This window comes from Oryza brachyantha, chromosome 4 (genome assembly GCF_000231095.2).
Source record: "Oryza brachyantha chromosome 4, ObraRS2, whole genome shotgun sequence".
Classification (NCBI taxonomy): domain Eukaryota; kingdom Viridiplantae; phylum Streptophyta; class Magnoliopsida; order Poales; family Poaceae; genus Oryza; species Oryza brachyantha.
This window is the reverse complement of record NC_023166.2, coordinates 17,615,151-17,627,837: the sequence shown is the minus strand read 5'-3', so window position 1 is coordinate 17,627,837 and position 12,687 is coordinate 17,615,151. Positions and strand designations below refer to the sequence as shown.

The 12,687-nt window shown below is 39.1% G+C and overlaps 1 protein-coding gene across 3 annotated transcripts; it reads left to right on the top strand.

The window, feature by feature from the left end:
- The first annotated feature begins 904 nt into the window (after nt 1-904).
- On the top strand, nt 905-7,053 carry LOC102706186 (uncharacterized protein At1g51745-like). 3 transcript variants are annotated; one of them, XM_006652687.3, is made up of 4 exons: nt 905-1,535; nt 3,522-4,537; nt 5,127-5,695; nt 5,813-7,053. In XM_006652687.3, the coding sequence occupies exons 1-4, from the start codon at nt 1,303-1,305 to the stop codon at nt 6,461-6,463; spliced, it is 2,469 nt and encodes an 822-aa protein (XP_006652750.2). In that variant the 5' UTR covers nt 905-1,302; the 3' UTR covers nt 6,464-7,053. The 3 variants fall into 3 exon arrangements, with proteins under 3 accessions (XP_006652750.2, XP_006652749.2, XP_006652748.2); XM_006652686.3 differs by having other exon boundaries at nt 5,127-6,478; nt 6,585-7,053; XM_006652685.3 differs by having other exon boundaries at nt 906-1,535; nt 5,127-7,053.
- The last annotated feature ends 5,634 nt before the right edge of the window (nt 7,054-12,687 follow it).

The following is a 12,687-nucleotide window of genomic DNA, read 5'->3' as shown; positions in this document are numbered from 1 at the left end:
ATTTATGGTTTGGAATGGAGAAGTACAACACAACTGCCTTTCTTATACTTTTAAATAATTTTTTACAAACCACGTGTATTATGGACCTAATTTCACAACACTACATGAGTTATGATAGGTGTTATATAATATAGGTATTATGGATACTGAGTTTCGTAAAGTAACACTTTTGATCAAACATTATTTAATCCAATGCAACCAGGGTTATAAAATTACACGTAAATTTATGTCGAATATAAAAGTGTTCCAATCACCACCGATCACCTAGGTTTATATATTTTTATTATTAAGTTAAATTGGTTGATAGCGTGGTTTTGTAAAAAAAATTATATCATAATATGCAGATTACGTGCCACGTGACTAAACCCTACAGTTTCGTGTAATTTAGACCATAAGAGCATCCTCAACAACTCATTTAAATTTGGTCATCCATATCTTTATTTAGATGATCATATAAAATATTTTCATCCTTTATATCTCTTTGTACTCTAGCAGATTATCTATATAACATCCTTTATATCTATTTGGAGGATTGGAGAGAAAACAGTATGACATCTAAAAATAGATGATGAGATAGATATTCTGCTGGAGTTTAACTTTTAATCTTCATCCTTTATTTCTAGGATTGAGAATGAGATGGATGAGCTGTTTGGATGCTCTAATATATATGCTTTGGCGAAAATTATTCTATTTTCTTTTCTTTTTTTTCGACTTTCGAGAGAGACAAGAGGCGGTGCCCCGGTTACGGAATCCGTGTCTCCGGCTTCCGCCGGCCCATGTACTTGTTGGGCCCGACCGGCCGAGCCTGCAGTTATTTCGCTCGCCCCACGCGTTGGACCACCAAAACCACCCGCACAAACCAACCCGGAAAAAGAAAACGCTCCCGTCTATTTTCCCTTCGGTTTTATACAATTTTTCGCCACACTATCGGTATTTTCTTTCTGCACATTTTGATAGGGAAAATAGGAGAGAAAAAGGTGGAAAAAAATTTACAATTCGGGAGGCGCCGGCACCTGTCCACTTCGTCGGCGGCGACCACCCCGGGACACACCGTCGGGAAGTGGGGAGGAGGAGAGAGCTCACCGAGGAGGAAGAAGACCGAAGCTGCTCGCAGGTCGCCGGAACCCTAAATTACCCCCGGCCGAGGCGGGGGCGCGGAGAGGGCGGGTGTCCTCCAGATGCGGCCCTCTGGGATTTGAATGGGGGGCAGATCTCCGGGGCGAAGGAGGCTTCTAGAAGCGGGCTGAGCTGAGACCTAGGGTTAGGTCTGGTGGGGTTGGGGCTTCGTACTTGGTAACTGGGATGGGTCGGAGCTCTGGAGGAGGAGGGGGAGGAGGAGGAGGGGAGGGGTGTGGGGAGGCGGAAACCGGCGGCATCACGGATTGCTCGCCGGGGATAATCGTGTGGGTGCGGCGACGGAATGGGTCATGGTGGCCAGGGAGGATACTCGGACCGGACGAGCTTCCGGCGTCGCAGGTAATGTCGCCGAAGACTGGAACTCCGGTCAAGCTACTCGGCCGTGAGGATGCAAGCGTGTGAGTTTCTCTCTACCCCCCAAATCTAATTATGTATTCTGTTGCTTAGTTCTATAATTCTACTGCTCGGTTAGTGTCCCTTTTACAACAGAATGCTTGATTAGGATTCAATGTTGATTAGATTCGGAGTTGTTTGGTTAAGGACCAACAAGGGAATACTTTGTTGGTTGGGGCTCGAAATACCATCAATAGAGTATTTAAAATGACAACAGTCAGCTAATGATTTTGTTCTCGCTAAATAAGTCATCCGTGAATTGCCTATTACTCAGAACTAACATAGAAGCTTTGGAGGTTTTCAATCCTGTGGAAAAAAGTTCTTATGAGAGCCTTTGAAACAAAGGATTGCACCCTATCCTTTGCTTGAAATTCCAATGGGCTGGGCAATCCTATAGAGATTTTGGAGGAAAATAAACATGGGGTAGGACCTCATGTTTTCTTCTTCCCATGACTCTAAATTCCTGTGTGTCTCCTATGTATGAATCAAAGAATGGTTTTGAACTTTCTTGTGTTTTCAATTCCTATAGGGATCTAGTGGACATGGCATTCCATTCCTATTTTTTTTTTCTATTCCTGCTGTTTTCACAATCCTGTGTTTCAAAGGGGCCCTAAATAATGTCAGACAATATACGGTATAGAGGATCATTCCTGAACCAATATGGTGCGGTACTATTGGTAGGCTGATGATATGATATGTTAACACCCATCGTTAATTGTTCTGGGGTGCAGTGCACTTCTTGTTTGTTATATTGGACGAATGAATTTAATTCATGGGGATTTAATAATTTTATGAAATTATATTTATGTTCTTTTGATGTGAAAAGTTAAATTCCTTTATGTGATGCATATTTAATTGCGAGTTGGTGGTTCTACTAAAGAACGAGAGTAGGTTATGATATGTCTTGGGCTTTGATAAAAAGGATGTAAAATGTTGTCCTCCCTATGATTTATAATATAAACAATCTAGCTATTGTACCTGGATGGAGGGATGTCCAGACATGTTTTCTGTTCATCCTGTCTTCTGAGGTCGAACCAAGTGATGCTGGCAATTTAGGTGCAGACCTGGCTTTTGGTTCTGTGGATTATTTTTCCAACTCCAATAGTTTAGGTGCTGTGGTGATGTTTTCTATAGTCTTCCTTGGAGACATATGAATACAATATTGTGATACTATCATGTGTTTAAGTGTTTAACAGAGCTGAAAAAGGGCCACCAATTGTTTTCTCACAGTTTATACAGCTTAAATAAGTTGTAAGCATGTTTCAGATTTGCTATGATGTTTTTGCATTTTCATTTTTATTGAATGTACTGAGAAAGCCAACTTATTAGGCATTTTTGGAAGTTAGAACTGAAAGAGATGAATACTTTATGACATACTGATATGTACTTTCTCTGTGATGTACTAACCAGAAATTTATCCTCCTTTGAAAAAACTAATTCTAAATTGCTATTTTGCCTTAACTTGCTTCTGTGCTACTGTTTATCTTAGCTGCTACAATGGAATGAAATGTTTCTGAAAGATAATCCCAGAGATATTCAATGTTTTCAATGAAGTCTAAATGAAAAAGAAGTGCATGCCCTGATTGGATCCTCCGATACCTGTTTTTGGAATGTTTATGCGCATAAAATAAAAATGGTGTTATTTAAGCTTTCCAAGTTCGACTCTTTTTACGGATATATTGAGAGTCTTGTTTAAACATTATATATTTACTTTACTGCTCGAAATATCTAGTCAGTTCTCCATCAGAAGGATCACAACGGCATGGAAATGCCCAATGTGTTGGGGAACGAGGTTTCCTGCTATTCAAGCATGCATTAACTTTCAGTTGCAAAATTTCTGTATGGAATCTTGATCTTGAGGTGCATTTTATTTCATTCATGGTGAAAGCAAGAATATTCAAAGTATCTAGTGACTTGTTTGGCATTGATTTGGCTTTCTTACAATCCTTTGTACTGATCCGTGTCTTTTTTTGTTTCCTTTTTTTTTTCAGTGATTGGTATAACCTTGAGAAATCAAAGCGTGTCAAGGCATTCAGGTGCGGGGAGTTTGATGCTTGTATTGAGAAGGCGTTGTGTTCTCGAGGAACTCCTGTGAAGAGAAGAGAAAAATATGCCCGCAGAGAAGATGCTATTCTTCACGCTCTTGAATTGGAGAGAAAGCAGCTCGCGCCAAAATACCAGAATCAAGATTTCAGAAGTGGTGACATCTCTAGTGTTCCCTTTGCTGAAATGAGGAGAGATTTCAATAACTGTTCTTCAGAATATTACTCAAAGAACGATACACAAAAACCTCAGTTTCCTTTAGGAAACTCAGCAAGTCAACAGTGCAAAGATCTGAGCAGTACTCGTTACAAAAGTAAAAAGAGTAAAAAAAGAAAAGGAGATAGCTCAAATCTCCCTGGAAAGACAAAAGGAATTGAACGGAATTTTCCACATACTGGTCCAAAAGGAGAATTTCCAGAATCTCTTGTTTTGGAGGCTGCAGAAAATACTCTCAGTAATCAGAACAATGGATTTTCTCATTTCGAACATATGCAAGCAGGATCAAATGTAGAAAGTGGTGGAAAAAATACATCTGTCAAAAAGAAAATATCAGAGGAAAGTGTTTTTGAAGAATCTCTTGTCAAAAAGCATGACAGATGTCGGCCACTTGCCCAAGTTGTACAGAGTAGTGTGAAATTGCCTCATCCGTTTGAGCGTGATGATGATTCTGGCACTGTCTTAATGGAAGAAGGGAATGACCCTCGGACTGCTATATATAAGGTGAAACAGAACTGGTCGACATATATGTCTAATGATTCGGGAGAAACTAATTACCATGGAGATATACCTCCGATACAAATGACTTCAAGAGGAGCACATTTTGAGACTGAAGGTTACCTAAAACTGCCTGATTCATTTTCTGCAGAGCAAACAATTTCGGATTTTGTTGAGAAACAAGGATCTGATTCTTGTGAAAGGGAATGTTCAGAAACTGAGACAGAAGATGATGCTGAACTTTTGCAAAGTAAGTGCTTCCATTTCTCCCTGCCGTTCCTTTGATTGTTTTATTTGACAGACACAAATACACAATAGTAGTCATGTGTGGAATATTGATTCCTGATCATTCATAAATTTCCTATATTCTTTATATAATCACTTATATAATCAGCTACTGTGGATCATGTAGTTGTGCATGAGGTGGGACTTCATTATTGAAAGATTTTTGTGCAATAATGCTTTCTATCTTGCTGCACAGTGTCATATACTTCTTTTCCTGTTTACTCCCATCAATCATAAAGAACGATCATTTGAGTGACACTGACACATTCGCAAAAATACACTTTGGCTTGAAATTTCTATTATAGAATATTTATGGACCCTAGTAAATTCTCATATTGCAAATAATTAGCTGGACAAATCTACATGCATTGTTCTTTTAGTATGCCCGTTCTACATACACAGGTATCAAAACCAAAGCTTAAAAAGTTTTGACTGCATGTATCATCAATCATGACTCTGGAAACAGTATATTTGATTCGAATGCCTTTTCTTAATTTAGTTTTACTTCTCTGGATACTTCACAAATTGATACCTTGTGATAATATTATGGGCAGCGTATGCGAAGAGGCAGTCCCCAGAGTCAAATGCATGCGATCCTTATTCCATTCATGCTTCTAAAAAGTCAAAGCATGTGGATGGTGATGCCGGTGATAATATACTGACCTTTTCTACTGGTATTCCTCAACAACATGTCTTAAAGGATGATGGCTCATCCGAGCTAGGTGTATCCCAGTGGAATATGAAAGGTAAACGCAACCAACGTAATGCATTGAAGAGGCCTATGGGTAAGACAGATGAAAATTTATTGTTGGACAGATCTAATAGTTCACTGAAAGGGTCACTGTATAGGGTCAATGGAAGTAATCCGAATATGGAGAGTACTGGCGCATCCAGCCATCAGTATTTTAGTCAAAGTTTTTATCAGACCCAAGAAGAGTTGGATTATGATTACGATGACACAGATTTAACTAATAAAGTTAGGGGCCATGCAGAAGTTGGATATTATGGTGAAGACTACCCCTCATCCTTGACACCTACAAGGGATCTTGAACAGAATTACACTTCTTTCAACAACTCTGAAACTTATTGCATGACTTCTCCGCGTAATAATAATGGAGATCAGGTATCTTGTTTTGGCAGGAAAACTTTCTTGGAAGGAGCTTCATTATATCGACAAAATTATGCCTCCCAACTTGGTTATGTGGGACCAATTTTATTTAATGTTGACCTGAATGTACAGGCTGGCTACCAGGGGGAGCGTGTTCCATTGGTTTCTTTGATGAGCAGACTGAATGGCAAAGCTATTGTTGGGCATCCTATCCAGATTGAAATACTAGAAGATGGTTCAACTGACCACCTTGTTTTGGCCAATGATGATTTTCTGGAACATAGCACATCAGCATCACCTGCTTGGCGTACAGGCAGAAGGACTGCAATGCCAAGGGTTCCACGTTCTAATTCGACACGAGTGACCTTGAATGGTGGTGATGATGAGGGCCTGTGGGATATGAAACGGCCGTTTAGTAGGTCTTCCACCCCTTTCAGTCAGCAGAATAGGTCTTTAAAACAAAGGAACACCAGTTTTCGGAGCCCATTGTCACATAGATCTCAAAAGAAGCCGTCCAATTCCAAAAAAGGAAGCTCATCAAGCCAGAAAGTCAGAGCCCTTTCTTCCATTTCAATTGGAAAAAGGCGTCAGAGAGAAGGTGGCCAAGCAAAGCTGCACAACATTTTGGGTGATTTGATTAAACCAGAGGGATCAATTCCACTTGTCACGTGTGTTCCTGCAAAGGTCGTCTTCAGTAGGATAATGGAAGCAGTTGGGAGGCCATCTCTTTCTGTCGCTCACCGTGTCAGAATGGCTAGTCCTGCCATACGGGATCCGCTTTAGTGTTAGCCTGCTATGGTTGGTATAGTTTGATCTGGCTCAGACTTTAACTTTTATATGTACATTCTCTGGCAGTGCAGTGGCATACTATTGATACATCAAACATGCTGATCTCTGACTGCAGTGGCTGATGTAAAGATTGAGGACTATTAATTGTATTTCATTCCAGATGCCAAATCTTGGTTAGGCATCTGATGGATACTTCCTCCGGAGAATAGTCAATCGCCTCCCTGAAGCTTATTCACAGAGCAACAAGAATGGTGATCACTACTTGGATTGGCTGTCTCCTGTACTGTAAAGTACTAACTCAAGCATTTTATCCAATGTCTGTTTAGTTGGATTTTTACATACATAGCCAACAATCAATAGTGTCATGTATATTGCTTCACCCATAGTTAGATGTACTAGTTATTTACTGTTTAGGAAACATGCTTCACCTGTACGTTCAGAATCTGAGAAGCACATACGTAGGTAGTTGATGTAATATATCAGAACAGGTACACCAAGTGATGTAAACAATTTGCCTTCGCTGATAACCGTCTTATCAAGTATATGTCAATAACCAGATTTGGTGGTTCTGAAAACTTTTACAATCCTTTGTTATATATGGCATTCGTGTGTCAAGGACAGATCTAGGATTGTAAGTGTGATATACTACGCACACATCTTCATGCAAGGACATCATTATCCCAGTGAGTATTTGACTTCTTGTTCTATCGCAGTGCATAACCATCTCTATTTCCTGGATACTTTTGGGAAAAGTCAATTTACATGTGCTGTATGTTAGTATTGATGATCACGTGTACAAGAAAACGGAACAATATTTTTGCTTACCACTAGAACATCTGCTTCCTTGTCCGGTGTTAGCATTGATCACACATGCAAGAACACGAGCACACGTGACACGTGAGCATGCCTTGTACGTAATATCCTTATCTTTGCTTCTGTTTATAACTAAAAATTAAAATTTTTAAGCTTAAATTTAAAATTGATTTTGAGATTTTTTTTACCTAAGTTTATTTTTAATTTAGCTTTTAAATCAATATATATATATATATATAATTTTTATTCACAATTTTTTTGCAAATATGTCGTTTGTATGAAAAAGCTAAATAATCACCCAAAGACCATAAGCACATTCCCTCCGGTTAAAAATATTCATTGTGTAGAATAAGATTTAGTCAAAATTTTGAAATTTGGATCATCGATAATTTCTTAAAGAGAAAATCTACTCCATACCATTGAGTTTGTATCGATTCAACGACCTGTCGAGTTTTAAGATATACCCTTGGTTAACAGTTTTCTCTACAATATACCTTTGATCTAATAAATGTCTAAAATGCTCTTTAGACATACAAGATTGACTATTAATTTATCATATTAGAAGATTAAGAAAATTATGAAAATTTTTATCTAGCGTCCTAACAAATAATATTATTATAGTTTGCCCACCGCCACCGCCTCCTAAATCTCAGCCGCAGATGAAAGCGCCGGTCTGCACTCTCCCGGCAGCTGCTCCCGGTCTCTCCCATCTCCCCGCCACCGCCGAAGGGACTTGCTGACCAGGCGGGTGGCCGTGGGGTCGGTGGATCGGAGCGCCCGCCAGGCGGGGTGGGCCGGTGGGGTTGGAGGCGCCAATGGAGCCGGTAATCTTCTCCCTACGGCCCTGGAGTCGAGTTGATTGCCTATGAATTGACGTGCAGGAGCTGTGCCCGCCGTGGAGTTGCTGCGACTGACACTGACGCGTCTGACGGTGAGGTAAAGATCTAAAGCTTTGGGGGTAATCTGCGGTTCAGTACGAAAATTGCAATTCCAAATATGGTAAAATTAGCTCTCGATGGTGGCAGTAAAATAGTGCTCCCTCTTATTTTTTATATATGACGTTGGTCAATTTAAAATTAAATTAACCAACGTCATATATTTAATCATGGAGGGAGTACTCCGTAGTATTTAGTTAAGCACTTACTAGGTTTATGCATGTTTTCATCAGTCTGAAACCAAACATTTATAATCAACGTAAGACTTGCTGTGTTTTGCGCCGTCAATAAATATGATATATTCGTATTCATTGCGATCCCATGCACCTAGCCACGGGGGAAGGGAGTGCCCAAGATTATACGCCTCATCTTAGCTGAAAGATGGTTATTGGCTTGTTGCAAGTCTATCATCCAGTCAAGGGCAACAAGACAACAACAGTTGTCAATAAACGTGGCAAGGCAGAGCCATCTTTTTTCAATGCAAAGAAAGAAGAAGCTGAATTGGACCTCAGCGAAGTTTGGCTTGGGCATCCTAACTGAAGCTGAATTGTTACCCTGCTTGTGTGTTGTCTCACGAGATTAATTATTCGTGCAGGCAAGTACTAGGTAAGGGCATGCAATTAGTTTTTTTTTGTTCGACAAAAAAAAAGAGAAATAACAATAGTTTTAGCATGGAATCCACTTCTATTTTGTATCCTGTATTCCTGTGTGCAGTTCCAAGTGCTCGGATATTCCCATTCCTTATACTTTTGGTATATTGGATATGTTTATTTAATTAGTCCCACCGTGACTAAGTAAAGTCATTTCGTCTTCTTGCTTCTACTTATATTTTAAACCAAAATTTAAATATTCAATTAATTTTAAGATTTATTATCATAGTTTATTTTTCAGTCTTAGATTTAAATCGCTAACCATACCTGCATAAAAAAATTATTCATAAATTAATTTTCTTTTATAAATTTGTCCTTGGCAACCTTCCGAAAGTTTTAGCAGGACTTGATCCAATGCTCGACTCTATGTTATCACATTGTTGACGCATGTTGCAGGTCCTTCCAAAGGCCAGCGTCTGCGCCATTTCTTTGATTTGTGGTCGATATCATATGCCCTAAATTTAGATTTAGGATATGTTTGGTTGGCTGGATATTCTTGAATGGGGATGGTCATCTAATCTTTTGATGTTTGGTTCGCGGGCAAAACAGATAGGATGACCCAAGAAGAGAATATTCTCTAAAAATGCTAGATGGGTCCGGTTAAATTGGTTGGATGAGCTCGTGCACCTTTACTAATGGTGTTTATTACTGATGATTTAGTGATAATTAGCATGTTTGGTTATTAATTAGTAATTACCAAGTTTAAATTAGTGTTAATTAGTGATGATAGATATATTTCATTGTTAATTTATACTAATTAGGATAAGATATACGTTGATTAATTAATAATATTATTTATTAGTAATTAAATATGTTTATCCCATCCATGCTTATCCAACCAAATAAAACATTGGGTCATCCATCCATCTAACCAAATATAAATCTAGATCACCATGTCTCTTAAAATATGGATGATCATCTTGACCATCAACAGAAAAGCACCCTAACTTCTGCCACCTCCGTCTCAAAATAAACGAATTTCTGTGTTTTTGTTTAGAATTTTTGACTCTTCGTCTTATTTGAAAATTTTTTATGATTAATATTTTTATTGTTACTACATGATAAAACATGAATAGTATTTTACGTGTGACTAATTTTTTTTCAATTTTCTAATAAAATTTTCAAATAAGACGGATAGTCAAACGCTCAAACTAAAAACCAATACTCTTTTTCTTTTTTGGACAGAGTAGTAGTCGAGACAATTCCTTTTAGTGAATGAGTTTCGTGATTTGACGAAGCAACCACCGCTAGATTCCTAGACGTCCCAGTTGGCCCATTTGGCGTTTGCAGGGTGTGACTACCAAGACAGCTTGCTCTTTCATGCCGATGCTTTATAACGGAATTATATTTAAAAAGAATATATTAGTTATTTTAAAGCACACATTTTGTTCCAAGTATACTAACACTAACCAAAAAGACAAACTTTAAAAATAATTACACATACAAACACAAAGTAACATATTAAGACCGAGATGAACTAATTTTCACGTTTAAACAGAGAAAAATGATGTTTGTTAATTAAATAGTTGATTGCATAACAGCAAAAGTAAACAGATAGTCTAACAATAAGTCATTGTGCTTAATTATGTAGTGCTTTGAGGTGCCATTGCAACAGGCATGGTTACGACCGATCAAACATGCTAACCATTTTTAAAAGAGCCCAAATGACAACAACTAGAATATATATTAAACTGCATGCCCTCGGCAGCATGAAGCGTTAGTACATTCAAAACCCGCCGTTTTTCTGACACACAAAAATCAGCTAAAAGAGACCAACCCGAAAATCCTGCACATAATATTGAGTCTAGAAGATTTCGATCAGAATTCAGAAGCAAAAATCAAACTGTATTGCCTCAAATAGTCAAATTCATAAAAAAAGAGAGTAAGTTTGAGCAAGTCTGGTAAGCACACAAGCTTATCTTCAGAAACTGAAGTCCACAATATATTACTCCTGTTTCCAGTTTTGATGGCGCTATGCAGCTTTCCCAGCGACGCAAACTTTAGCTTGGTGGCCTACTTCCATGGGACGTTGCATCTGGATATTATCACCTCATCGTCAGTGATCACCTATCTCGCCGGCGCCGTGTCATTCTTCGCTGCACCGATGAACATCCTGTCGACTGCACATATCAAGCCAACCACTACTATCTTTGTGTTTGTTCCTTTTAGTCCTGATAATTTCTCGTTCCCAACCTAATTTAGAGAATTATAATTTGTTTCAATTATTTGTAGCAGCAGCAGACGAAGCCCGCACGTGGTCCATCCTCTCCGGCGCTGCAACGATCTCTGGCGGCGGCACGCGATGCGCTGTGCTCCTGCAACCACACATGATCTTCCCTCTCCAACGACGCAAGTTGGAGCGACGGCGGGGATGAGCGGCGCGCCGGCAGCCGCGTATCGGACTGCGGCTTCCTGATCTGGACCGACGCGGAGGTGAGCGACGCGGATCAGGCGACGAGCAGGAAGTGCGGCGTCGGCGACGATGACGAGCGGTGTCCCCGGAGGATTTGGAATCGGTGACATGTCACGTGACATTTTCGATAACATTGAGTCATTGATGGGTAGATTTCGATGACATTGAGTCATTGATGGGTAGGATCCACTTAGGTCTAGGTACATGTGAGTCCCATACATCAGTGACATACCCATACGTCAGTGACCCAATGTCACTGAGAATATCATGGGATAATGTCACCGAATTCCCGCCGACGGCAGTTTCGACGGAGACAGGCGTGGCGAGCGACGAGTGCTTTTTTCTTTTTTGCGTGCGTCCAACGCGTTTGTTTTTTTCTTTCTATTTGTGCGACGTGTGGGTGGAGGACTGGGTGGGGTGAACGAGCGAAACTTCATAAAAGTAGTAAAGATATACATTTACGTACCATAGGATAGTTTCGTGCTATCACACGCTGCCGCACCCCCACCCAGCGTATCGCCCTATGCCACACCCTGACCTCCGTGGCACCACGCTGTCCAAATTCTACTCCTTATTTATTATTATGTTAATATAACCACTCAAATTTCTTAATTGGTTTTTAAAAAACTCCGTTCCTACTATTTTAGTTGTAAATAATATTAAAAACAATATGCTAATTTAGTTATAAAATACATCTAAATATCTGTTAACCTAACACGAGATCATAAAAGTTTATATTGTCTTTACAACTAAATTAGTAGTCGCATAGTTTTATGGGAGAATCAATTAAGGGAATTAAAGGGATAAACTAGCACGATAACCAATGAGAAAATATCGTGGGTGGCGTGCGGTGGCGATAACATGGGATAAAGACAGACACCGGGTGGTGATGAAGCACGTGAACATGGCACTGATAGGTGGCGCGGAATGGAGGCATGAGACTTTACGGCGGCGTGAACCCATCGCAGGACATTAGTAAATGATCGCATGACATTACAAAGATGAAAAATAATAAGATGATAATGATTACATAAAAGCTAAAACTAGGAGTCTATTTAGTAAATGATTGGTTGAATATTAGCTATTACAAATTTTAAAAATTAAATTAATATGAATTTTTATAAAGAAAACTTTTAAAACAAACATATTATTTAGCGGTAAAAAACGTGTTTAAATAAACGAGATAAGCTTTTACCATAAGAGTAAGTACTCTAGTACACTGTAACACTTAACATAAACCCCTAAAATATCATGTCAGATTACATAGCAGGATGGAGCAGAGGATAGAGGGAATAAGACACCTTCACACAAAGCGTAACATGTGCACAATCTAAAAAGAATTAATTAATCAATTATTTAAATTAGTGTGTAGATAGTACAGAGATGATGTATTGTTTCTATCTCTTA

Coding starts and splice junctions, on each gene's coding strand:
- LOC102706186 (XM_006652686.3), top strand. CDS start 1,303: ATGGGTCGGAGCTCTGGAGGAGGAGGGGGAGGAGGAGGAGGGGAGGGG. Junction 1,536..3,521: donor GGCCGTGAGGATGCAAGCGT/GTGAGTTTCTCT, acceptor TTTTTTTTTCAG/TGATTGGTATAACCTTGAGA. Junction 4,538..5,126: donor TGATGCTGAACTTTTGCAAA/GTAAGTGCTTCC, acceptor TATTATGGGCAG/CGTATGCGAAGAGGCAGTCC.